This window comes from Crocuta crocuta, unplaced genomic scaffold (assembly GCF_008692635.1).
Source record: "Crocuta crocuta isolate KB4526 unplaced genomic scaffold, BGI_CrCroc_1.0 scaffold153, whole genome shotgun sequence".
NCBI classification, from domain to species: domain Eukaryota; kingdom Metazoa; phylum Chordata; class Mammalia; order Carnivora; family Hyaenidae; genus Crocuta; species Crocuta crocuta.
This window is the reverse complement of record NW_027529525.1, coordinates 3,602,983-3,630,258: the sequence shown is the minus strand read 5'-3', so window position 1 is coordinate 3,630,258 and position 27,276 is coordinate 3,602,983. Positions and strand designations below refer to the sequence as shown.

General features: G+C 34.8%; 1 protein-coding gene across 7 annotated transcripts in view; it reads right to left on the bottom strand.

Moving 5' to 3' along the window:
• The window catches only part of WDSUB1 (WD repeat, sterile alpha motif and U-box domain containing 1), a 47,514-nt gene that overhangs the window by 8,502 nt on the left and 11,736 nt on the right, over nucleotides 1-27,276 (bottom strand). For all 7 annotated transcript variants that reach the window (XM_077761014.1, XM_077761018.1, XM_077761017.1 and 4 more), the window contains 5 exons: nucleotides 17,312-17,345; nucleotides 15,920-15,960; nucleotides 15,736-15,842; nucleotides 14,331-14,510; nucleotides 6,131-6,271 (listed from right to left, as the gene is read on the bottom strand). In XM_077761014.1, the coding sequence (XP_077617140.1) occupies nucleotides 6,131-6,271; nucleotides 14,331-14,510; nucleotides 15,736-15,842; nucleotides 15,920-15,960; nucleotides 17,312-17,345 (503 nt within the window). The remainder of the gene's footprint in view (nucleotides 1-6,130; nucleotides 6,272-14,330; nucleotides 14,511-15,735; nucleotides 15,843-15,919; nucleotides 15,961-17,311; nucleotides 17,346-27,276) is intronic.

The following is a 27,276-nucleotide window of genomic DNA, read 5'->3' as shown; positions in this document are numbered from 1 at the left end:
GCTCTGAGCTGGCAGTCAGCACAGAGCCCGACGCGGGGCTCGAACCCACGAACCGCGAGATCATGACCCAAGCGAAAGTCGGACGCTTAACCGACTAAGCCACCCAGGCGCCCCTGTCCATATCTGTTTTAAAAAGTGTACTTTCTATTTTGGACGTTCAGGGTTTGATACATAGATTTATTTTCAACTGAGAGGTATGATCAAGCCTATTACTGTGCTTTTTCCTTACACTGTAGTTTCTAGTTTAAGAAAGTTGTTCCTGGGGTTGAGACTGCATTATGGTTACCTTCACTGAAAGCTTTCATCTTCAGTATTACATAGTATCTTCCTGTGTCTTCAATTTTTTTTTTTTTTGGGGGGGGGGGGTCTGAGGTCTGCATTTCCAGACAAGTATGTATCTCCTTCTTTACTTTTACTTGCAATTATGTCATTTGTGTCTATCCTTTTATTTCTAACCTTGCTGAATCTTTGCTTTTAGGTTGGATTATGCCTTGTTAGCTAATGTCAAATCTTTTTTCTCTTCAGGGAGGAGTTAAATCCAATGGTAGAATTACGGAACAATAAATTGGTAGTACTTATTCTTTTTATGTATCACAAACTTTCACTGTAGGAGCTGGTTTCATCAATTTTAATGCTTACAGAGGTTTGTATTTTTGACGTGTTGGTTACCTTTACACTAATATCTTTTAAAAAGAGGCCAAGAATACATACTGTTTGTTAGTGTCCACTGGTTCCCTATAGTAAGTAGTACTCAAAACTTCAAATTGGGTTTTCCTCAGTTAATAATCAGTGAGCATATTCAATTTTTCTTATTCTCTACTCTCCATTTTTAATATATATTTTATCTGCACTGTTAGAGCATGTTCTCATATACTGTTTTGTCTCCTTTGAGTTCCCTTAAGTGAATAATTTTTTCTTGCCTGCTTAGGTGGTGGTAGTGGAGAAAATGTCAAATCATTCAGTCTCTGCAGGCACAGGCTTCCTACTATAACAAAGTTGTTTACCCTAAAGTTCAATATCAGCTTCTCATGGTTATTCTAATGAATCACTATGATATAATACAAGTTTTCTACTGATAACAAATACTTGATAAATAGGAAAAGCAGGAATTTGGATTGGATCTATAGCATTGCTAATGATAAAAAGGTTTAACACTGTTCTCCTGAAGTTCATCCCAGAGCAGAGGGATTATTAGAGCTACAAAGCAAAGGCCACATCCCCACCCGCACGTATACATAGAGCCTTTCATGTATAAATGAAAAGTCACTGAAGCATTATTATAACTAAAAACATTTGCAGCTTATAATTTGTATGTTTCTTTGAAAAATTCATGGATGAAGTTTACTACAGTTAGAGTTAGCTTATTTGAGATCAAATGTGTTGCCAGGGGGAACAATGACAATTTTTAAAAGAATATGTAGTACATATTCAGTATTCACGAAGTTTGCCTCTTTTTACTACTTTTTAAAACTGACTTAAATTTAAAAATTTTTTTGTCCAAATAGTGGACTCTTGCTACAAAATCAGGATATCAAGTTGACAGATCAAGAACTGTACCAGCTAGTTCTAGGAGGTGAACAATATATAATGTTCCACTCACAAAACCTTATTTCATAATATACTCAGCTGAAGAGGTTCTGGTAAAATAGCAAAGTAACACTACCTTTTAAGATTTGTTGCTTAGATTTCTATTTCTGGTAATAAAGCAGATTAAATGAACACTTAAATTCCTTGCTACATTACATTTAGAAACATGACATGACTAAAAGAAACCATCTTTTTACATGCATAGCTGACTTCCAGGTTCAAGTGAGAAATATTAGCTCAGTGGCCTGGGCTTTGAATTTATATTATCTTTGTCCAAGAAAAAAGCTCATCTCTACCACCTTTCTAGAGCTATATGCCTCCTCCTGCACTGAAATTCCACAGGTAATACTGAATACTCAGACAACAAAGAACAGAATTAGGATCCCACAAACGTCAGAAAATGAAAACAGATACAAGCTCTGAATATTTCTAAAGAATAAATCTAAGAAACAATATCCTCTAAAATATTGAATACTCACACAGCTGTGTATAATTACTGTTCAAAAACATTGTCATGAATACCTGACTAGTGTAAAGTTTTCATTTCTACTACTCACTCCACCCCCAAATTAAGTTTGATTTTAGGTTTTATATAATTCTAATAATTTCAATTAGATTTTCTTTTGTAATATAACATGATTCTAAAATTTATCTGGAGGTCAGAATGGGCAAAAATTGGGCAAGCCAATTTTTAAAAAAGATTGAAAAATGAGCATAATTAAAACTAAAAATTTCAAATATGATAGTAGCTATCAGTATTAAGATTTTATCCAATAGTTCTATATAAGTGTAACTATATACTACATGACTAAGGATTTTTGTCCTACAGAATTACTTGGAAAAAAGATACCCATCAATAGAGTATGAGTTAATTTGTGGCACATTCATACCATGAAATACTGTCCAGTAGTTAAGAATGAAGTGGTTCTGAATATACTTACATGAAAGACTATCTGATATATTAAGTAAATAAAAGCAAATTTTTAAAAGTTTGTATATCTCTTAGGCACAGAATGAAATTATTAATAGGAAAATATCTGGAAGGATGTATCAGAGCGTCCACATTTTCAAAATATATATTTCTCTATTGTTTTTCACCATGCACATGCTGCTTTTCAAAAATACTTTCTAAGAATGCTTCTGAGTCAGTTAGTTTAACAGGTAAGGTATAGAGGCCTCCTGAAACATCAAGAGGAAAACGCCAAAAAGGATGTGATAAATTCAGGAAAGAAGGGAGAAATAGGAGCTAGGAGCAAGCAGAATCAAGTGGAAATACGCTGGCAGGAATTAGTCCAGATTTATCAATCAATCACAATATAAAGAAATCAGTTCAATTCCACTAAACATGAGGACTGAGATTTTTTAATTCAACTTCAACTATATGTATGTTTTTGTATGTTTTCCACAGGGAACACCTCTCAAAGACAGACAGGAAGACTAAAAATAAATGGATGGCAACTCTCCCTGGATTATGCTAAAATAGAAAAAAGCTAATCCCAAAATGTTATTTACTAAATGATTCCATTCACATAATACTTTTGAAATGGAAAACAGAGGGGCGACTGGGTGGCTCAGTTAAGTGTCCAACTTCAGGTCATGGTCTCACAGTTCTTGGGTTCAAGCCCTATGTTGGGCTCTGTGCTGACAGCTCAGAGCCTGCTTTGGATTCTGTGTCTCCTCCTCTCTCTGCCCCTCCCCTGCTCATGTTCTGTCTCTCAAAGGTTAAAAAAAATTTTTTTTTAAGAAATAGAGAACAGATTGGTGGTAGACATGGGGAGAGAGCAGGCAAGTGATGGATATAGTTAGAAAGAGGCAAAAGAAGGTTTTGGCTGATGCTCAGATTTTCAAAAGGGACAAACTTGTAGAACTTAATACACACACATACATGGAACCTGGAAATCTAAATAAGCTTGGTAGATTGTATCAATGTTCATATCCTAGTTGTGATATTACATCATTTTGCAAAATGTTGGCACTGGAGTAACTGGACAGACACAGGCAATACCAAATATAAGTAAGGCTAAGGAGGAGCTATAATTCTTACAGACTGCTGGGGGGTATAAGCTGTTTCAATCACTCTGGATAATAACCTGTGCATATCTACTCTATGGAATACACCCAATAGCAATGCATATGTGTGTTCACCAAAAACCATGAATAATGATTCATGGCAGGTAACAATGACAGAATGGATAATTCATAGTATCCTGACAAACAAAAATTGACACATTACTGCTTTGTACAGCAACATGGATAAAACAATGCTAAAGAAGCTTAAANTGCTGGGGGGTATAAGCTGTTTCAATCACTCTGGATAATAACCTGTGCATATCTACTCTATGGAATATACCCAATAGCAATGCATATGTGTGTTCACCAAAAACCATGAATAATGATTCATGGCAGGTAACAATGACAGAATGGATAATTCATAGTATCCTGACAAACAAAAATTGACACATTACTGGTTTGTACAGCAACATGGATAAAACAATGCTAAAGAAGCTTAACTGCAGAAAGACCTACTTTGTCATTCAGTTTAGATAAAGTTAAATAAGAATAAAATTAAAACTTAGGAGATGGGTTACCCTTGGTAAAAGACCGGTAAGTGAAAATTCAAAATGTACACTATTTTAAAACTAGATTGAAAGAAAAATACCATGCAACTATAAACAAAAAGAATCAAGATTAAAACAAATGAGATACAATTCAACACAAAATATATTAAATGATGCCAACAAGAATATTTTAAGGTAACAGAAAATGCAAACCTCCAAGAAGAGAGAATACTCAGAAATCTAACTTGATGAAGTTACATACTAAAAGCAAGATTTGGATTTATAATTAAAAGCTAGATTTGAATTTATAACCCAAATGTTCTACAAAGAAATTCTCCTATAATAAAGCAAACTCCAATATCTTTTATGAATACAGATATAAAAATTCTGAAAATATTAGCATATCAAATCCAGTAGTAAGTGAAGAAGATCAATCAAACCCCAAAGATTCCACAAGAAAGTTCTAAGAAATCAATTCAGCAAAGCTGCAGGATACAAAAATCAACATAAAAATCAGTTGTTCTATACACTGACAATAAAGAATCCAAAAGTGAAATTAAGAAAATTCTATTTACAAATAGCATCAAAAAGAATTACTTAATCATAAACTTAAAGAAATGAAAGACTTGTATGCTGAAAACTACAGAACATTGCTGTAAAAAGTTAAAGAAACAAAGGAAAAGGCATCCTGTGCTCATGGACTGGAAGAGAGTGGTTAAAACTCCCAAACTACCCAAAGAAATTACAGAGTCCATGTGATCCCCATTGCAATCCCTCTCAAATTCCCAAAGACTTTTTTTATATGCAATAAATCATAAAGAGGCAGAACAATCTTGAAGAAAAAAAGGTTGGAAGACACATTTCCTGATTTCAAAAGTTACTATCTGCAAAGCTACAGTAATCAAAATAGTAATGGTACTGGCACAGAGACAACTATGTAGACCAATAGAATATAAGAGAAACAAACCCCCACATCGGTCAAGTGTTTTCAATAAGGGTGCCAGGACCATTCTTTAACAAATGGTTCTGGGAAAGTGAATAGCTGCATATGAAACGATAAGTAGACCATATACAAAAAAAAAAACAATAAAATTCAAGGGGAATGCTTCATGATACTGATTTGGTAATGATTTCCTGAAATATGCCAAAAACACATGCAGTAAAAGAAAAAATAACTGGAATTCATCAAAATTAACAACTTCTGTGTATCAAAGGGCTCTATAACAAAGTGAAAAGGAAACTCGTGGAATGGGAGATATACTTGTAAATCATATCTGATAAGGGACTGATATCCAGAATATATAAATAACTTCTATAACAACAAAAGCAGATTGAAAAATGGCAAAGGACTTAAATGGATATTTCTCCAAAGAAGATACATAAATGGCCAGTAAGTACATAGGAAGGTCCACATCCTAATCATTACAGAAATCCAAATCAAAACCACAATGAGGTACCACCACACACCGATCAGGATGGCTATTATAAAACAAAACAAAACAAACACCAGAAAATAACAAGTCCTGGCAAGGATGTAGAAAAACTGGAACCCTTGTGCACTGCTGATGAGAATGTAAAATAGTGCAGCCACTGTGGAGATGGTATAGTGGTTCCTCAAAAGTTACATATAGAATTACTCTATGACCTAACAAATCCACTTCTTGGTATATACCCAAAAGAACTCAAGGCAGGGACTTGAGCAGATATTTTGTACATCCATGTTCACAGTGGCATTTTTCACAATAGTCAAAAGGGGGGAAGTGCCCCTTCCCAACTGTTTCACACACGCTCTCTCAAATAAATAAACATTTAAAAACAAAAGAAATATATAATGTTCAATAGTTTACTTCAGATTAAATGACTTTAAAAAACTACGTATGAGTGATTTAAAAAAATTTCCACATTTAAACAAACTTCTGTAAACTATCTACACTATTCATTTGGCACACAACATGCCCTTATACTTACAAAAGCATCACACATACCTGTTGCAATGACAGGATCTTTCATAAGCTCCCTAGTTATTGGACATAGAAATTCATCAGGAATTCCAGAAGAAAGGGTTTTCACTTCTGTCCTGAGCTCTTCTATTTTCCTCAGCACTTTACTCCGCAGCCCTAGAGATTCTGAAAAGAAATTACTCTGTTAGGGTGGGGGAACCTTTATGCAAGTCTTTAGCAAATAGAGACTTTATCTATTACAACTCAAAATCTTTGCACGTACTGTCTGACCACATAGAATGGTTTTCTTTATAAATTCTTTAACAAATATTTGTAGTATAGAATACCGTGTGGTTAAAATAAATCAGTAACTAATATTGAATTTATTCTAAACAAGCTTAGATTCTCAAAGTTTGAGAATTTCAGGCTGCTAAATACTAAAATACCATACAGCCTCAGAAAAGGTTTGTTATTACTGGTTATGTATTTAAGCAAAAAAACTCCTAAGAATAATTTTAAACATGTTCAGTTTAATAATGTAAAAAATTCCATCTTATTTTTGAAACTGGATATATTATTTGCTGATCTCATATGAAACACAATCATAAACCTCATCTGTTTGTCCCAGGCTATATACACGTGTTTCACTCATTTGTATTTTTACTTCAAGTTTTAAAAATTACCTTCATTATAACTGCCAGAAGCTGAATATAATTAATTTTAGGAGGTTTAGTGTTATTAGCTGTTTACTTTTTTAGAACTGACAGTTCTACTTTAGATGGAATCATGAAGGTGGGGTGGGTAGAAGAAATGAATTACATTTCACAACACCTCACAGTTTTCATGGAAAGCCAAATCAGCTTTTAATTTTGTTGGGGCGTAATTCTTCACAGCGTTTATACACATCTTATGATGACTTTTGTCTCGGCAATCTTTTCAAAGATGTTTGCAGATGTTTGCGTCCCTCCCAGAGGGCAGATTTGTTCTGTGACATGTACCAAGATAAAATTACTTTTGGGCTAGGTTTGCTAGCAATCTCCTTGAAAGATGAAGGAGATTCATGAGCTCAGGGTACCTCTGCTATGTCTTGCCTTCAAGACTCAGGGGGAAAGAAAACCCATGAAGCTCATGCTGCTTGCTGTGCCTTGAGGAATACACTGTTTAAACCTATTCGGATTTGTTGACCATCATCTATGGAAGTGTGGCAAATCAACCCAGCAGCTGCCTGCCTCTTAGGGACTATGGCACTGCTTGCCTAGGAATTCTTTCCCATGTAATTTACTGAAACCAAACTGAGGAGCTTTTAAACAGTTTTTTAAAAGCACCACAGCATATTTATAAGAAGAAGTCATCTCATTTAAAGGGATAATTATACAACATATAAGAGAAAGATATAGAAGCATTTAATATTAGGGAAAAAATGTATTTCCCTGTCACAAATATGTGTGCTAATATTTAGAATGCCTGCGAGTTTTATAATAGAGAACACAGAAAACCTATTTCAAAATGCCCCCAGATAAGAGAAAGTTAAATTGAGTGTTATCTTTGTCCAATTTTAATGTCATTTAAAAATGGAATCAGATCACTTTGCCCTCAGGGAAGCAATTACCAAGTGATATCCCCAGAGCTTAGCCAGAAACAAATATCCCCTTTTGTGATTGGGGGTTGGGAGTGAGTGTTATTAAACCTAATTGCTCAGGAAGATAAGCCCCCTACCAGCTGATGGCTAGTAAACCCTCAGTATGGGTAATGGGCAATATCTGGATATATTTACTGTGACTCTGAAAAGGCGCATGGTTCCTAATGTCAGTTAAACAGGCCACCAGTTCCTGTACTCTCTTGCCCAAAACCTCCAGCCCTGAAAATGCTACATAATTAAAAATTAATGGAGTCTACACACAAATCACCACCAAAGATATAAAACAAAACTCTGAAAAGCCCTGAAGAAAACAGAGGTAGCTGGGTTCCGGAGTGAGGGATGGAAGATGGCCACTTACAGCAGAGATCTGCGTACACGAATGGAAGAGAGACCTTTCCACCTGTACCCGTCTCTTCACCAGCTGTGTCCTATATGGATCATTGCTGAAGCAGCAAGGCCAGCAATGGTTGGAGGCGCCATAACAAGACAGCGCTGTCGCCCAGAACTAACAAACTAAAAAAAAATTTAATTTCTCTGAATCTCCAGATAAAAACAGGACGAGATAGCAAAATCAAATCCCACAGATAATATTTGCAACAGAACGGAGTAGTGAGGTGCCCTCACAAACCCTACAATATAAGTGGGAGAGGAAAGAAAAACCACCAACCTCCACAGCCCTGGGGTGGACATCTACATGGAAGGAAGCAACAGGACATCTGACCAGCTTAAGGAAAGGAGCCCCCCACATGCCCACAAGTTCTCATTGGAAAATGTGGTGGACCATTTTAGAGCAGCAGCTGATTGCCCACTCCAGCACGGTCCGTGCACAGGTCTGCAGTAACTAGACCTGAGGGACAGTTTCACTTTAATCGTGTATAACAACAAAATAGCGAATGTTCTGGTAGTTCCTGATATATGTGCTTAGGCAACAAGTGAAAATCTACATAAGTAAGTATTACTAGGAATTGAAGCAAGACACTCAAAATCTGAGGATGTTTAGTTGCTGCATAAAGTTTGCAAAAGCATCTGATTGAACAATTTGATGTTAAAATTTTAAGCTAGACAATGATAAAAATGCCTCATGTGCTTTATGGTTTCTTAGAACAGCAAGAGCAAAAGGTAGAGGAAACCTTTTGAAAAAATTTCATTCCCAATTAGGGAATGTAAGTGTAAGGACTGACATGATATAGAATAGTTCTTTGGCATTTGTCATTCCAAGTTTCTACCACTTTATCATCTACAGTAATTCCATACTCCAGGACAGGTCGCGATTTAAAATCTCTGAGGCCCAGACATAAACTGAAGCCAAGGTGCTGGTGAAAGTCATTGTGGCTAGATTTACTGCTTGCCTAGTATCACATCTCAAGAGACTCTTGCTCTTCACCCTTCATGCTTAATGGCTTTTGAAGGAGATATTAAATACCATAGTGGATGGAGTTCACGAATTTGTGGATTCACAAATGTCTTAAGATATTTCTCAGTGTCAAGGATCTTTTGTATCTGTAATCTGTCTGGACATTTCTTATGCAAATGTGGGACTGAATATAAAGAGCTATCTTCTAGCTACAACTGGCTAGTGTTCCCTGCTTTCCATTAACACAATCATAGGAAAGGATCAGATTAAAGCATCAGACTCCAGCTGATATTCAAGTCTACAGAAAGTTCCTTTATTATATATATATAAAAGTCTCACTAAAAGATTTCATAAACTGCTCAATTCCTTAAAAAGTCATTTTTTAAGTGTCAAACATAATAGATACACATACTTTGGTCTCTAACACCCCAATGTGCTTAACTGCACAATTCCTCCATATGATGAATAAACAAATTCCTATTTATTCATGTTGACTTGGGAAATGTTCTAATAATTGTATCACAAGTCAAAAGCAAGTAAGAGAGTTATGCATAGAAAAGAGTAAAATTCATTATCACATACTCATCAGTTTGCCTCTTAGCACATTTTTTTCTCTAGACTCAATTTCAATTCCCTATTATCCCAATATACTGCCTTGAGGAAGAATCTGCTTTTCTTAAAATTCAAGACTAAAAGAAATTCACTATAGCTTAAAGTAGTACTTACAGAAGATTGAAGTTAACCTCTTGATCCTTTATAATCTATAAAAATTTCCAAATACTATAGAATTATGTGAAAAAATAAATGCCCTAGTCTATTTACTAATTTATTGTTTAATTTGCTAACTTTCCAAATCTTAAACACAAACACAGAATAGATTCCTTATTTACTAGAGAATGTTAACATTTTGTCTCCATTCTTAATAATAATTTTCCTAATTCTACTATTAGACCACATAGAAGTTAAATTATATTTCAATTTTGGCTTGGCCCTGAAAGTTCTGAAACTTAATTCGCTGAAGTTTAAAATGATTCTAACTACTAATCCTGGGATTCATCCTTCAAAAACTATTTCAAATTATTAATTAAATCCTGTAAGAATTTCTTATTCTTTACTTATCTATCNTTATGTGAAAAAATAAATGCCCTAGTCTATTTACTAATTTATTGTTTAATTTGCTAACTTTCCAAATCTTAAACACAAACACAGAATAGATTCCTTATTTACTAGAGAATGTTAACATTTTGTCTCCATTCTTAATAATAATTTTCCTAATTCTACTATTAGACCACATAGAAGTTAAATTATATTTCAATTTTGGCTTGGCCCTGAAAGTTCTGAAACTTAATTCGCTGAAGTTTAAAATGATTCTAACTACTAATCCTGGGATTCATCCTTCAAAAACTATTTCAAATTATTAAATCCTGTAAGAATTTCTTATTCTTTACTTATCTATCAGAATAGAAGTCTATTCCTATTGTTTTTACTATGCTTTTGTTTTCAAACATCCTTTGTTTAAATCTGAAATTATTGTTTTATAGTGTCAAGTGCTTCTGCATGATAAGGTACTGTTAGATTTATGTGAGAGAGTAATAAATCAACTAATGAAGATGCAAAATTCAGCAGAACTTAAAAACAGTAACAACAAGAACCCTACACTCTGTTGCCAACTTTCAGGAGGAAAGAATAAATTATAAAGGCAATAATTTATTAGAGATACAAAAATAGCTTTCACAGTATGGCCAAGTACAAAATCATCTGACCCTAAGTATTTTCACAAATCATTATTATGTTAACTTCTTAAAAGGCCATATGATTCCAAGAGATTTAAATACATTCACATGCTATATTTACCATGTAAAGNAAAGCCCTGAAGAAAACAGAGGTAGCTGGGTTCCGGAGTGAGGGATGGAAGATGGCCACTTACAGCAGAGATCTGCGTACACGAATGGAAGAGAGACCTTTCCACCTGTACCCGTCTCTTCACCAGCTGTGTCCTATATGGATCATTGCTGAAGCAGCAAGGCCAGCAATGGTTGGAGGCGCCATAACAAGACAGCGCTGTCGCCCAGAACTAACAAACTAAAAAAAAATTTAATTTCTCTGAATCTCCAGATAAAAACAGGACGAGATAGCAAAATCAAATCCCACAGATAATATTTGCAACAGAACGGAGTAGTGAGGTGCCCTCACAAACCCTACAATATAAGTGGGAGAGGAAAGAAAAACCACCAACCTCCACAGCCCTGGGGTGGACATCTATATGGAAGGAAGCAACAGGACATCTGACCAGCCTAAGGAAAGGAGCCCCCCACATGCCCACAAGTTCTCACTGGAAAATGTGGTGGACCATTTCAGAGCAGCAGCTGATTGCCCACTCCAGCACGGTCCGTGCACAGGTCTGCAGTAACTAGACCTGAGGGNAGGAGGAAAGAATAAATTATAAAGGCAATAATTTATTAGAGATACAAAAATAGCTTTCACAGTATGGCCAAGTACAAAATCATCTGACCCTAAGTATTTTCACAAATCATTATTATGTTAACTTCTTAAAAGGCCATATGATTCCAAGAGATTTAAATACATTCACATGCTATATTTACCATGTAAAGACAGTATAACACTATACTTTACAATGGTTTTAATGTTTGTTTTTTGTTATTTGACTCTTCATTAACAATAAATCTCACTATGGCTATGCTATTTCCTACGCTTTCTCATTAAAATTTTATTATAGCATGTTAATCGTAGTGTCTGGTTATTAGTTTTATTAGAGCATGACATTAAGACTTCAAACTATTTCTGATAAAGATCTAGTATCCAGAATATATAAACAACTCTTACAACTCAAAGACAAACCAATTTACAATTATTTTTAATATTTTTAATTTCTCACACATTTCTCTGAATAAGATACATAAATGGCCAATAAGCACTTGAAAAGAGGCTCCATATCATTAGGTAAATATAAATTCAAACCACAATCTAATACCACTTCACATCTACAAGGGTGGCTATAATCAAGGTGAGAGGTAATAACAAGTACTGAGAAAGAGGTGAAGAATTGGAAACCTCACACACTGAAATACTTACACATACAAAACATGGATGAACCTTGACAGCACTGTGTTACAGAGAAGAAGCCAGATACAAAGGTCACCTACTGTATGGTTCCACTTACAAGAAATATCCAAAACACGCAAATCCATAAAGACATAGAGTGCATTAGTGGTTGGGCCAGAGGCAAGGGAGAGAGAATAGGGCTCTTTTGAGGGTATAAAAATGTTCTGAAATTAGACAGTGTTGTTGATGGTTATAAAACTCTATCAATATATAAAGACCACCGAATTACACACTTAAGGAAAGATGACTTGCATACTGAAAATGACAAAGCACTGTTAAAAGAAATTAAGAAGACCTGAATAAACTGAAAAATGTCCTGTGCTTATGGACCGGAGAACTTAATATTGTTAAGATGACAATAATCCCCAAATTAATTCACAGATTCAATATAATCCCTATCAAAATTGGTTTCTAATGTTTATTTTTAAGAGAACACAAGTGGGGAAAGGGCAGAGAGAGAGGGAGACAGAATCCGAAGCAGGCTCTACACTGTCAGCTCAGAACCTGATGCAGGGCTCAAACTCACAAACTATGAGATCATGACCTGAGCTGAAATCAAGAGTCGGGCGCTTGGGGCACCTGAGTGGCCACTCAGTCAGTTGATGGTCTGACTTCAGCTCAGGTCATGATCTCGAGGTTCAAGAGTTTGAGCCCCATGACAGGCTCTGTGCTGATACAGCATAAGTAACAATAGGAAAAAAGATAAATTGCACTTCATCAAAATTTCAAAATTTCTGTGCTTCAAAGGATACTATCAAGCAAGTATAAGGCTAATCCACAGAAAGGGAGAGAATATTTTCAAATCAGGTATCTGATAAGAGCCTCATATCCAAATTTATATAAAAAACAATAAAAAGACAAAAACTCAGTTTTTAAAATGGCCAAAGGATCTTGACAGATATTTCCATAAAGAAGAGCTACAAACTGCTAACAAGCACATGGAAAGATGTTCAACATCACCAGTAACCGGAAATGTATATTGAAACCATAATGAGAAACCACTAGGATGGCTATAATTACAAACACAAGTGTTGATGAGGATGTAGAGAAATCGAAATTCTTGGGGCACCTGGGTGGCTCAGCTGGTTAAGTGTCTATTTCAGCTCAGGTCATGATCTCTAGTTCACAGATTCATACCCCCGTATCGGGCACTGTGCTTACAGCCAGAGCCTTGAAACTGCTTCAGATTCTGTGTCTCCCTTTCTCTTTGCCCCTCTCCTGCTCGCACTGTCTGTCTGTCTGTCTCTCTCAAAAATAAACAGACATTAAAGAACATTAAAAAAAAAAAAAGAAACTAGAAATTCTTATAGCTGGTGAGAACATAAAATAGCACAGCTGCTTTGGAAATAGTCTGGCAGTTCCTCAAATGTAAGCACAGAGTCATTACCACCAATTCCACTCCTGATTACACACCCAAGAAAACTGCAAACAGATTACAACAAAAAAGTGTGTACACAAATATTCAGAGCAGTATTATTCACAATAGCCAAAAATGGAAACAATCTAATTCAATCCACTGATAAAAAGCAAAAAGTGATAAACTGACACCATGAAATATTCGTCATAAGAAGAAATGAAGTATTAATACATGCTACAGCATGGATGAACTCTGAAGACGTGATAAGCCAGAAAAGGCGACATATTGTATGATTCCATTTCTATGAAATGTCAAAAAGAGGCAAATCCTTAGAGACAAAATGAAGATTAGTTGCCAGGAGCTATAGAGAAAGGGAAAGAGGAGTGACCCGAGCATGGGCATGGGGTTTCTATTTGAAGGGATGAAAATGTTGTGGAATTAGACAGTGGTGATGGCTGTACAACTCTGTGGATATGCTAAAAATTACTGCATTGTATACTTATAAAAGGATGAGTTTTATCATGTGAATTATATCTCAATTTCTAAAATATATACATTTTGAACATTAGCTACATGGTGGTTTCAGTTACTTAAAGACATACCACATTTCTTTTCCGTAGTCTATCCTACATAATCCTTTTCTATGAAGAAATATACCGGCATAATTACTGTGCCAGAATAGTAAGAGGAAAGCATTAATACGACTAAAACCAATTTCAGAGTAAATTATTAAAAGTCGCTTTTAAGAATGCCCACCTTCCACTAATCTTACCAATTTTCAAATCATCAGCCAGACTTTCCTTGGTGAGATTCAACAGTTCTCTTCCATCAATGTTATTCATTTTGAAAATACCAACAAGGTCATTTAAACCTTGTGCACAAAGCCACACGGAGACATCATCCTCTGACCAGTCTTCAGGAAATTGCTTTGTCTCCTCTTCTGTGCTCCTTGCTTAAAAAAACAAAAATAAAAAAAAAAACAACCAAAAAACCCACAAACAAAAAGGCAGTTAAAAAAAAAAAAAAAAAAAGGCAGTTAAAATAACAATGAAGGAAAGTACTGCCTTTATGAATATTCTCAGTGAGAATTAAAAAGTAAATAAAATTTCCTTAAATCTGTGTTTTACTATTTTAACATCCTTTTAAGAAATTTCAAAATATCAAATAACACTTTGTATAGTTAAAATATTATTTCATGCTACATTAAATACTACTCCTTTGGAACTGTTCAGTCTAGAAAAACAAATTTTTTATTGTATAAAATTTGAATCAGCAAAAGTACACTATTTGCTCTACTATCTGCATATCAGCACCACTATTTGGTTAAGTCTGACAGTGATAAAAGTAAAACACCTAAATTATGTGTCAATATTGCTTGATGAGGCCAAAAAATAAAACGAACAAAATAAAACTTTGCTTCTATTTTGTTCTCAGGCTATATTTATCTGAAAAAACAGTATGCAGTACAAATAGTTTACGAAACTGTGGGAGGTATGATATCCATGAAAAGTGCTCCCAGAAGGATTTACTAACAGCTTTAACATATATAAACTACTTGAAACACTGGCTTCTCTAAAATTATTTTAAAATTATATTAAATTTAGATATAGGGGCACCAGGGTGGCTCAGTTGGTTGAGCGACCAACTTTAGTTCAGGTCACCATCTCATGGTTTGTGGGTTTGAGCCCCATGTCGGGCTCTGTGCTGACAGTTTAGAGCCTGGAGCCTGCTTCAGATTCTGTGTCTCCCTCTCTCTCTGCCCCTTCCCTGCTCATGTTGTGTCATTCTCTCTCTCTCAAAAATAAATAAAAACATCAAAAAAATTTTAAATTCGGATAAACACTTCATATTGAGAAAGAAACAGTGAATAATTTGTTAAAAATTATGTGACCTAAATTTTTTTTAATGTTTATTTTAATTTTGAGAGTGAAAGACAGTGTGTGAGCAAGGGAGCGGCAGACAGAGAGAAGGAGACATAGAATCTGAAGCAGGCTCCAGGGTCTGAGCTGTCAGCACAGAGCCAAACTCAGACCTTGAACTTGTGAACTATGAGATCATGACCTAAGCTGAAGTTGGATGCTGAACCGACTGAGCCACCGAGGTGGCTCAAAATTATGGGATTTTTAATTTAATGGTGAATGGGATTGAACTGAGTTAAATATGATGCCCTTACTAACCTTGGCAAGGTGTTTCCAGATCAAATTGCCAGATGTTCACTGTTTTGTCCATTGAACCAGTAGCAAGTAAAAGGATATTGGGTGCAAAGGCACAAGTTGTGACATACCTAGTTAATAAAAACAACTATTATATATCTTTAATTTTTTTTTATTATGTTAACACAAAATGAGATTAAGTTCAGACCTGGTATGCTGAGTCAATGTGTGAAGTACATTCTCAGTATTCTGAAAAACAATAAAAACAGCTTTATAATTACTCAGGCAGGAGTAAAGTTACTGATAAAGGCTCATTTGACATAAATAGTTTATACACTCTAAGCATTTTATTATAATTAGTCACTAATGTAAGTTGAAACCTTACCCAGTGAAAAGAGAACAGCCTCTATAACTAATATTTTTATCAAGTAGTTATTTCACTCTCAGTAATTAGCACTGTTGTCTGCTGACCACCTTCCTACAAATTTTTAATATAATAGATTCTGGGCTTCTGCTGATTTATTTGAATTTACTAACAGTAACCTAAACATCTATTAAATGAAATGACCTCTTATTTTTGCTATGGCATTTGACTTGTACCCATTGAGGGGGAAGAGAAATTAGTCACTTAGATTTTGAGTACACTTAGCTGGCTGTCTAGCATCTAGATGTATTTATTAATTTTAAAAAGTGAAGTATAATTAACAGTGTTATATTAGTTTCAAGTGTATAATTAGCTATGTTTAACTGAGAGTCATATACATATTTTATGGAGAAAGTTTAGTGTTACAGCTATTTTTATGAATACAAAATCTTAAGAAAATTTGTTGAGAAACATTCAGGATCTACTTCACCTAGTTTGTATTCTTTCCCATCTCCTGCCAGGGCTCTCAGCAATTTGAGCTCCCATGTGGAGGACTGGTTTAGATTCCTTGATTGACCCACTACACTTTGATGATTTACATTTCTGTATCATTTGGTAGCACAGCTGCAGCCTGAACTCAATCATTATAAGTCTCCATTCAACACGCATTTCTCCTGAAGAATATTTTCATCAACCACATCTTCACTATATGTAAAATGTTCATTTTTCTTCATACTCATGCAACTTGGTCTTTATTCATATGGATCTACCAAAAACTGCCATTTTCCCAAGTGTGTTAAAACCTACTCTTCTTTCTATCAGTCTCTAAGCCCAGCCAGAACTCTACCAGTGGCAGGCCACTCAAAGCACACCTGTCCACAACCCTGGGGTAAATATTCATTCTTTGCTATTATGGAAACCTGGTATAAAAGTTTAAGAATAATCAATTTGAAGTCATTTTTTTGGATACAGGTGCCCTTTAAATCTGTATGTTCTTTGATCAGATTAATCATCTATCTTAAGACATCTATCCATCTTAAAATTATACTGCAATATTTAAGGACCTGTCCCAGAACCAATAACTTGCATAACTATCTTAGCACTTTTGAGAATGTATATTCTTAGGCACTCTAATCAGAAAAAAAAGTATTTATCTGTCTTGCCTAACTAAACTTGAAGTTCAGTAGCTAAACATAATTTGCATATATCACACACACAAGATTTTGAAATACTTACAATATCATACACTATGACAGATTTATCCACTGATCTTTAAAAGAAAAGAAAATTATAGGTGAGAAGTTCCATAAAAACAAAGTAGTGCTTATTAATATTTTTTAGTCATTTAAATAACTTTTTTAGAAAAGGCTGAGATACTGATATACAAGCATTTAGAATGCAGGCTTTTTGTTCATATGTATGAACTCTTACTCAAAAAACTACATGCCACATATAAAATTTTTCAGAAAATTATAAACTTTATTAAATACTAGCATATGCTATTTATACCATTTAGCCATAAACAGAGTAAGCATTTATGACATATATGTATATATGCTATTTATGATACACATGTATAAATAAGACACAATCCCTATCAAGTTAATATCTCAAAGGGAGAAACCATTACAAGGGAAAGCTATTTATAACTGACCCTCAAACAATGAAGGGTTTAGAGGCATTGATTCTTTTCCCCATGCAGTTGAAAATCTATGTATGAGAAAGACAAATACCATAGGATTTTACCCATATATGGAATTTAAGAAACAAAATAGATGAACATAGGGAAAAAGACAGAGAGAGACAGACAGACGAGGGGGAGGAAGGGGGAGGGAGAAGAAGCAAACCATAAAAGACAACTATGGAGAACAAACTGAGGATTGATGGAGAGAAGTGGGCAGGGGATGGGCTAAATAGGTGATGGGTATTAAGGAGGGCACTTGTGATGAGTACTGGGTGTTATATGTTAAGTGCTGAATCACTGAATTCTATACCTGAAACCAATATTATCATATATGTTAATTTCTAATTAGAATTTAAATTAAAAATTTTTTAAAAATAAAAATATATGCAAATGTCTCTCTATCTATATGAATATATTCATGAATACACGCATGAATCACCAAAATATTCTTGTCAAAAGTGATGCTATAGGACAATTAAAATCTCACTAAAAAAAAAGTCCACGTATAACTTTGGACTCTTCAAAAACTTAACTACTACTAAGCCTCCTGTTGACTGGAAGCCTTACCAACAACAAAGGGTTGATTAACACATATTGTGTATGTATATGTATTCTTACAGTAAAGCTAGAGAAAATAAAATGTTAAGAAAATCTTAAGAGAAAATACTGTACCATACCCCCAAAAAATCTGCATATAAGTAAAGCCATGCAGCTCAAACACATGTTGTTCCAGGATAAACTATACTTGTTACTTGGCTTTTGTTTCAGACATCATTGTTCTTTATCACTAATATGGCCATGACTTAATTAATAATCTCTCTACACACACACACACANTGAAATTGGTATGAACTCTGCAAGGTTTCTTTTAATAGTGTAGAATTAAAAACAGCCATCTGGGATTATTCTGCTGGTAAAAATAACCAAACAAAGAAAAAAGCAAATATTATAACAAAGTACACAATTAACAATAGATAAATGTATTTCTGCAGTTTTTTTCCCTCTTTAAAAAGTCTTTATGCCACCATGAAATATGCTACCAGGTAGGATAATACAACAATACAAGTGTTACTAATGTCTGTACAACTTTAATAATATTTGTACTTATTATTATTAAAAGATAGTGGATAAGAGGCCACAGGAGTCAGACCTCCTGGNATACACGCATGAATCACCAAAATATTCTTGTCAAAAGTGATGCTATAGGACAATTAAAATCTCACTAAAAAAAAAGTCCACGTATAACTTTGGACTCTTCAAAAACTTAACTACTACTAAGCCTCCTGTTGACTGGAAGCCTTACCAACAACAAAGGGTTGATTAACACATATTGTGTATGTATATGTATTCTTACAGTAAAGCTAGAGAAAATAAAATGTTAAGAAAATCTTAAGAGAAAATACTGTACCATACCCCCAAAAAATCTGCATATAAGTAAAGCCATGCAGCTCAATGTAAAAAATAAAATACAAGAAAGTGGAAAGCATGTGAATATATTCTGGTTATCAAAAACAGTTACAGAATTAAATGTTAAGTTCCAGCCAAAAAACAGTGAAAATATTAGAAGGTAACACTATTTGAGTACATATATGCTAAACATAATTTGTGGATACTCTTAGTCCTAAATTCCTCAAGGTACAAGGTATGATGATCAGAATATATAAAATTAGGGAAAACTCTGTTACTTCTGAGCATCCTAAAAAAGAAAACTAAAAGGAAATTCCACCTTCTTAGACTACACATAGTGCAATTAAAACAGACTCATCCTAATACTATAGCATTTGAAAAGCTGGACCATCATTAGTAATCTTTATGAGCATCATATATTGGGAAGACAGAAATAAGGACATCAAGCAAGAGTCCACGTATGATAATAGCATGAAGTAAGGCCGAAATGTAGACTAGAACAAATATACAAAGCACCCAAGAAATTTAAACAATCCTGTAGTCAACAGATAGCCAGCCATGAAGGCACTTGCTATTGAGGTTAAAAAAAAAAAAAAAAAAAAAAAGAATCTGAGAAGCAAAAAGCCAAACGTGAAGATCTCCTAAGAGTCTAATGAATCCAAACAAGAAGAATGGAAATTATGAATGAAGATCTGTGAGCTTAGGAAAACAAAAAAGATTGTCAACTCATCTCCTATAGCCTCTAATTTGACTAATGGGATTCAAAGAAAGATACAATAGGATTTGATAGCTGATTAGATTTGGTGGAAGGAAATTAGGATTAGGAAAAAATAATAGTTTCTAATATTTGAGATTTGAGTTGGAAAGGCCAGGAGAATAAGAACCATTGTAAACAGACACAAAATAAAATACTTTGAAATCAGTCAGGCAATATGAAACCTCAAAATATTCCCTAAATTGAACCTAAACCAACACCTTACAAGAAGTCCAATTGCCTGGTACTCCTGGTTATACATTTCCTGCCTGCTTTATGTAACTCTTTTCCCAACTTTTCATAACCACATTTCACCACAATCTGCCCCATCACTTTAACTCCACATTTCCCTATAAAGGAGGTATTAGTATTCAAGCCTTTTGATACTGCATTCCTTCAGTTTTGTGGCACTCTAAAACCTCAACCTTGCTCACTCCAGACTACAAGACAAACATGTCCATTATATGTAGGTGGTTACTGGGTGAGAGCAACAATGCATATAGTTATGTGTTTGATATGGGGGAGCATATAATCATAGACTTATGGAACATCAGTGATATTACAGTGAAGTTGTACAACCACCCATATCAGAAATCACCAAAGCATTTTAATCTAAACTAGCTTTATACAATGGCCAAAAAAAAAAAAAAAAAAGACCAACCTAATCAAATGAAGTTACCAATGTTTCTTTAGGTCAAGGTGTTCCTAAGGTTTAAAGATTTATATTACACTAAAGCAAGCATTTTTATTTTAAATGTATTTATCTATGGGGGTGCCTGGTGGCTCAGTTAGTTAAGCATCTGACTCTTGATTTTGGCTCAGATCATGATCTCTGGGTCATGAAATCAAGTCCCTTGTTGGACTCTGTGCTGAACATGGAGCCCGCTCAGGATTCTCTCTGCCCCTCCCCCAATTGTGCTCTCTCTATCAAAAAAAAAGGGGGGGGGTATTTATCTATATTTCTTCTCATTCAGAAAGTATTTGCAGCCTCTTACAAAGATGTAGCAAAAAGAAGGTAAAAAATATGTAAAGCACCTGGAGAGGAAGAGAATACAAAGATAAGGCGGGGAAGAGAAAGATTAAGATTAGTGTTCACAATATACGTCATAAAATCCAGTCTACCTTGCCAAAGGAGGGCTGCAAGTTGGGTTCTGAGTTTCTTCAGCAATTAAAAAAAACGTAGAAACACAAACTCAAAGTTTGGAAAAGAGACATCAATTCTTCAGACTAAGACCTGAAAGAACTATTTTCTTATAGAGAGGATACTATGACACAAAGTCCTCAACAACTCGTTCAAAGAAACACGGTTTATTTCAAACAGCTATTTTCTAATGCCCCTCAGTATAGGCCAATGGTGGAAACTTAGAGCAGAAATCAGAAAATGAGGAAATAAAATGTTATGTTTTGTAACTGTCCAATGTTCTGGATTACATAAGAAAAGAATATATATAATGTTTAATGAACATGTATAAACAATTATTATGCCCCCAAGATAAATAATGCTTTGCCGGCATTTTTTTTTAAGTTTTATTTTGAGAGAGAGAAAGCACACAAGCAGAGGAGGGGAAGAAAGAGAATCCCAAGCAGGCTCCACATATCAGTGCAGAGCCCAACATGTGGCTTGATCTCATGAACCAGGAGATCATGATGTGAGCAGAAACTAAAGAGTCAGATATTCAACTGAATGAGCCACCCAGGCATCCCTGGCATTTTCTTATTTAAGCTTCATAACAAACTTAGGAGGAAAGTGTTATTTTCTCTAGCTTATAATTCAGAGAAGTGAAGTTGAGATAAGATATGGAATTAAAATTTGTTCAAGGTTGCACAGCTAGTAAACGGCAGGGCTGGGATGAAAACCAGTTCTATGTGATCCCCAAACTCAACTTTTTGGATTTTATTTCCTAGAACATCATCCCCCTTGAATGTATTAACATTAAAACTGATTCATAATGGGGACGTATCCTGATGGTTTTAGCCTAAAAACACATAAGGCAGATGGCATGGCCATTCATATTTCATTAAAGCTTTCACAAGACATCTAATTTCAAGCAATGCAATATCTAATTTTATTTTTATCTATTTATCTAATGATAAATTACCATCATGTACTTTTAGGCTACTACATGTACTGACCTGTTCTATAGGATTATAAACAATGTTGTAAAGAGAATACAGGGGAAAAAGATGATCTGTTTTGGAAGAGTGATCTGAAGCCTTACACTAGTCATTACTGAGCAAGAGAAGGTTGTTTGTTAAAGCCACACCAAATTCATGACAATAAAACTCTATCCTTTACATTTATAAAATAGATAAAATATAAACAAACATCTTGTTGGGATGAGAGGGCACACTTCCCAGTCTTTCTGGAATAAGGCTCCTGGCCTCTCTTGTCCCTCTCCTGCTTAGCAAAAAAGAATGACAGATGGCTGGAAAGTTTGGGGGAAGATACTGGGCCATTCAGCTCCATCCTTCTAGATTTTCTCTTTTATCTCATCTGCCCCTGCAGGGGAAGTCTGCAGTGGGGCTACCCAAGAGCAGGTGAGCAAGTCAGCTGCAAATCCATAGGAATGTCATCCAGTCTGTCCTGCAGTTCTCGGTCATTGGTTTCTGACTCAAGAAGAAAAGAGAGGTACCCGGGTGGCTCAGTCAGTCAAGAATCCGACTTGGCTCAGGTCATGATCTCGTGGTGTGTGAGTTCAAGCCCCATGTTGGGCTCTGTGCTGACAGCTCAGAGCCTGGAGCCTCCTTCAGATTCTGTGTCTCCCGCTCTCTCTGCCCCTCCCACACTTATGCACGCACGCGCTCTCTCTCTCAATAAATAAAATCATTTAAAAATTAAAAATTTAAAAATTTAAAAAAAAGAAAAGAGTGAGCACCTGAGTAGCTCAGTAGGTTAAGCATCCAACTTTGGTTCAGTTGATAATCTCCTAGTTCATGAATTTAAGCCCTGCATTGGGTGCTCTGCTTTCAGTGCAGAGCCTGCTTGGAATTCTCTCTCTCTCTCCCTCCCCCCGCCTCCGCCCCTACCCCACTCATGCTCTTTCTTTCTCAAAAATAAACATTTTAAACATTTTTAAAAAGAAGAAAAGAGGGATTTACCTATTGAACTCTAACAACAATGGACATTTTTTCTAAGTTTATTTTTTTTATAGTTTATTTATTTTTGAGACAGAGAGAGACAGAGCACAAACTGGGGTGGGGCAGAGAGAGAGCAAGACACAGAACTGGAAGAAGGCTGCAGGATCCAAGCTGTCAGCACAGAGCCCGATGCAGGGCTGGAATCCACGAACTGTGAGATCATGACCTGAGCCGAAGTTGGACACTTAACCGACTGAGGCACCCAGGTGCCCCAATGACGGGCATTTTAAAACTGGTTTCCAAGGAATCCTACCTATTAGAACTGAGAATTTAGGGAAAGAGGCAGCCCTATTTGAATTAGGAAGACTGATCTTTCCTGCCTGAACAGAAGCTAATATGTATATAATGCTTATTTTACCTGGTTGATCAAGAGAAGTAGGGTAGAACAAAAGATAAAATCTGCCAAGGGGCTAGAGGAAAATTATTAGAAGAGAGATGGAGAGAAAAATGGAAGGAATAAATTCCTACATATTTTGCTTCATCATGTGTGATGCCATCATAGCTCTGGGAGCTAATGGAATATACGAAACAGACATGAGAACACATGTATCTTCTGCTAGCCCAGATTTTGAAGAGATTTTTAAAAATGTAAAACGATGCCACTCTTTATTTTTCCTAAGGAAAAAATGTTCACATGCAATGAGTTTATATTTTTAATGAATTAAAAATATTGTAGAATTTTCTCAATTCTATTTTTGGTAAATAGTGAGATATAGATAGATATAGATATAGATATACACAAACAACACACACACATTCACATATACTTATCTACACGCGTGCGCCCACACACGCGCGCGCACACACACACACACCACCCATATAAGCAAAAGTTCTTTGAGGACCTCAGTAACTTTTAAGAGTGTCAAAGAATCCTAAGACCAAAAAGTATGAGAACCATTGACCTAAATCATGGTTTAATTTATTTCACCTTTAACACCCATCTCCTATAGCTAGGAGATGCATATTAAAATTGCTTTCAAAGTTTCAATCGTTTTCCTATATCTATACAAAGTTATAACAACATCTTAGGTCTCTTTCATCTCTACAATCTATTTTTCCAGTCTCAATTCCCCTTACTCCTCTTTACATTTATTTTTTATCATATTTTTAAAGATTTATTTTATTTTAAAGAGAGAGAGTACAAGCTGGGGAGAGGCTGAAGGACAGAAAGAGAGAGAATCTTAAGCAGGCTCCACACTCAGCACAGAGCCCGACAAGGGCTAGATCCCACAGCCCTGGGATCATGACCTAAGCCAAAATCAAGAGTTGGACACTTAACCAACTGAGACACTCAGGCATCTCTACATTTATCATACCTTTTAATCTACTCAAGAATTTCCTGCCTCTTGGAATGCCCGGTTTCCCAATCCTCCCATATCTGCATAAATTCCATAATGCCTTTTACATAGTCACCCCATATCTATTTCCTATTCAACTTCCTTAGCATACCTGACCTATAATCCCATTCTGTTGTCAATTCATTTTTCCTATGTAGCCACTTGTATTTAAATATCTTTTATCCTAACTCATGTTTTCCTACTCTCTCTTTAGCATATCCATTCCATCTTACCAATGATTCTCAGTTGCAGATGGAATCTATCATCGACCAATTAACTTGTTCTTTATCTACTCATGAAATATGGTTAAAACATATGTCCCAATTCTCCTAAAAGACTAAATGTTTATCTTTCACCATCCTTTACATTTCCAAACAATTCACTTGCCTGTGTATTTATCCAAACGAACTAAGAATATACAGAAAAATATCTGAATGTGACCTAGAGCAATACCATATGCCGAAAAGTATTTAACAACATAAAATTCCATTTATCCAGAATGACTTAAAAGGTATAATTTAGTTAACATAAAATGTTAATTATATTTGATATACACATAAGGAATTATGCTATAAAATACCATTTTATAACACAAATAGTAACACAAAAACTATATTGAATACCACTTAACACTTCATTCATGATTCAGAAAGCAAAGAAAGGCATGTTAGATCTTGCAGTATTATTAGGTTATTGCTATAAGTATCAAGAAGGAGAGTTAAAACATCTTCAAGGGCACACTGTTATATACTTTCTTTTATATGCCCTATTGCAACTGGCAGAGACCGGGGTATGTAAAAGAGTCATAAATACTTGAATTTCATACCATCATTTTGTCAATTGACCTCTCAAAAGTGAAATGCACAATATATCCCCCCAAATAACAGAAGAAAATCCAACTTTATCTGTTTAACGTTTCCAATGATTTCAATGCTAGGTCAAAGGAGAATTATTATAAATGCTCTCTTTATGAACTATTTTCATCTTTTGAGACGAAAGAGTCACATCTAAAATAATAGCAATGTAACTAGTTATTTGGCTTATTATTTGGGAAGGATTGGGAAAAGAACTATCAGGTTCAGTTCAGAATATTTTAAGTGAATGACAGGAGCTTAAATATCTTGGCTGGAGCAAAAGCTGCCGTGAAGAGCCATGAATGTACATTTCAGCTCTATGGCTTGTGAAATCAGACAGGCAAGTTTGAGAAAATCCAATGGCAGCAAGGAGAAAATATACCAAAGTACACATATAGGAGAATATAGAGTAACAGAATCATACCACTGTGTACCAAACGAACTGCTTTACAGAACAAAGTTTTGGAAAATAAAAGTCAAGATTAAAATTTTCAAAAGAGAACTAGAAATCATAAAAAGTGACATACTGGACCTGATAAAAACAGCCAAACAGAAATTCCAAGATTAAAAGTAAAATAACCAAAATTAAGGATTCATCAATGGACCAGTTTAATATAACATATCAGATAAAGCCTTATAAGGAGAGCATCAGCAAAGGAGAAACCATTCAGAATAAAGCACAAGAAATAAGAGAATGAAAAATACAGAAAAAAGGATAAAAGATTATAAATAAAGAAGGTATATTTCACAGTTAGGGTCCCAGATTTAGAGGAGAGAAAGGGCAGAGGCAATATCTGAAGAGATAATGAATAAGAATTTCCCTTTAAATGATGAATTATTATTCTACATAGTTTAACAAGCTCAGTGAATTCCAAAGCAAAATAAAAAGNGAAATCCAAATCTAGATAAAAAGTAAATGCAAAAAACCACAGAGAGAACATTTTGTGAGCAGCCAGTGAAAAAAATACAAATTAAACTAAAAGAAGCATTAGAATTAGAATCAGATTTCTCTATTGCAATACACAAAAATAGTAACAGTCCTTACTAAACTGTGTTTATTCCAACAAAGCAAAGTTGGTTTAACATTTGAAAAGTCAATACAATTTACCACCTAAAAGAATAAAAGAAGAATCATATGATTATTTCAAAATAATCATGTAAAATCATAGTACCTCTTCATGATTAAAAAAAAAAGAAACCTATAAGCCAGAAGGAACAGAAGAGCTAATAAAGTTTATCTCCTCAAAACCCATATGATCAACCTTAATAATGAAAGCTTTCTTTTTGCAAAAAGGAATCAAAGGATGGCTATTATCATTGTTTCCAGTATCTTGGTAGTGTCAGCCAGTTCAGTAAGACATAGAGGATATCAAGGTATAATGGTCAGAAAGGAAAAAACAAAAATCATCATTATTAACATGATATGATTGATTTTTGTTATCAAAAATACAAAATTTAAGATCCTTACAGGTAAATCCATGGTTTTCCCGGATTTACTTTCCTAGATTTGCGATGTCTTTTATAACAGCAACAAAAAAAATTAAATGCCTAGAAATAAATCTAATAAAAAGATGAGGAAGGCTTCTACATAGATGACAATTATTGAAAGGAATTATTGAAAGGAATCGAAACAAAAATAAATGGAGAAATATGCCACATTCATGGATTAGAAGACTCAATATCATAAAGAGGTCAATTATTTCCACTTTTATCAGACTCATTACAAACCCAGTCAAAATCCAAACAGGCCTGTTATACAGAGAGTAAGTGGAGGCAATCTGACAAGATAACTCTAAACTTTATATGGAAGTGTCAAAATTCATGAATAGCTAATATATAAAACCTTGGAAAGACAGAATCGTTTTACAGCAGGGAATAAACAGAAAAATAATAAGTTTATTATTTATAATAACAAATGCAGGCTGAGAACCAGATCCACACATACACACGGTCAGTGACTTCTGACAAGGTAGCAGAACAACATGGAGAAAAGACATTTTCGTTGTATAGTACTTGGACAACTG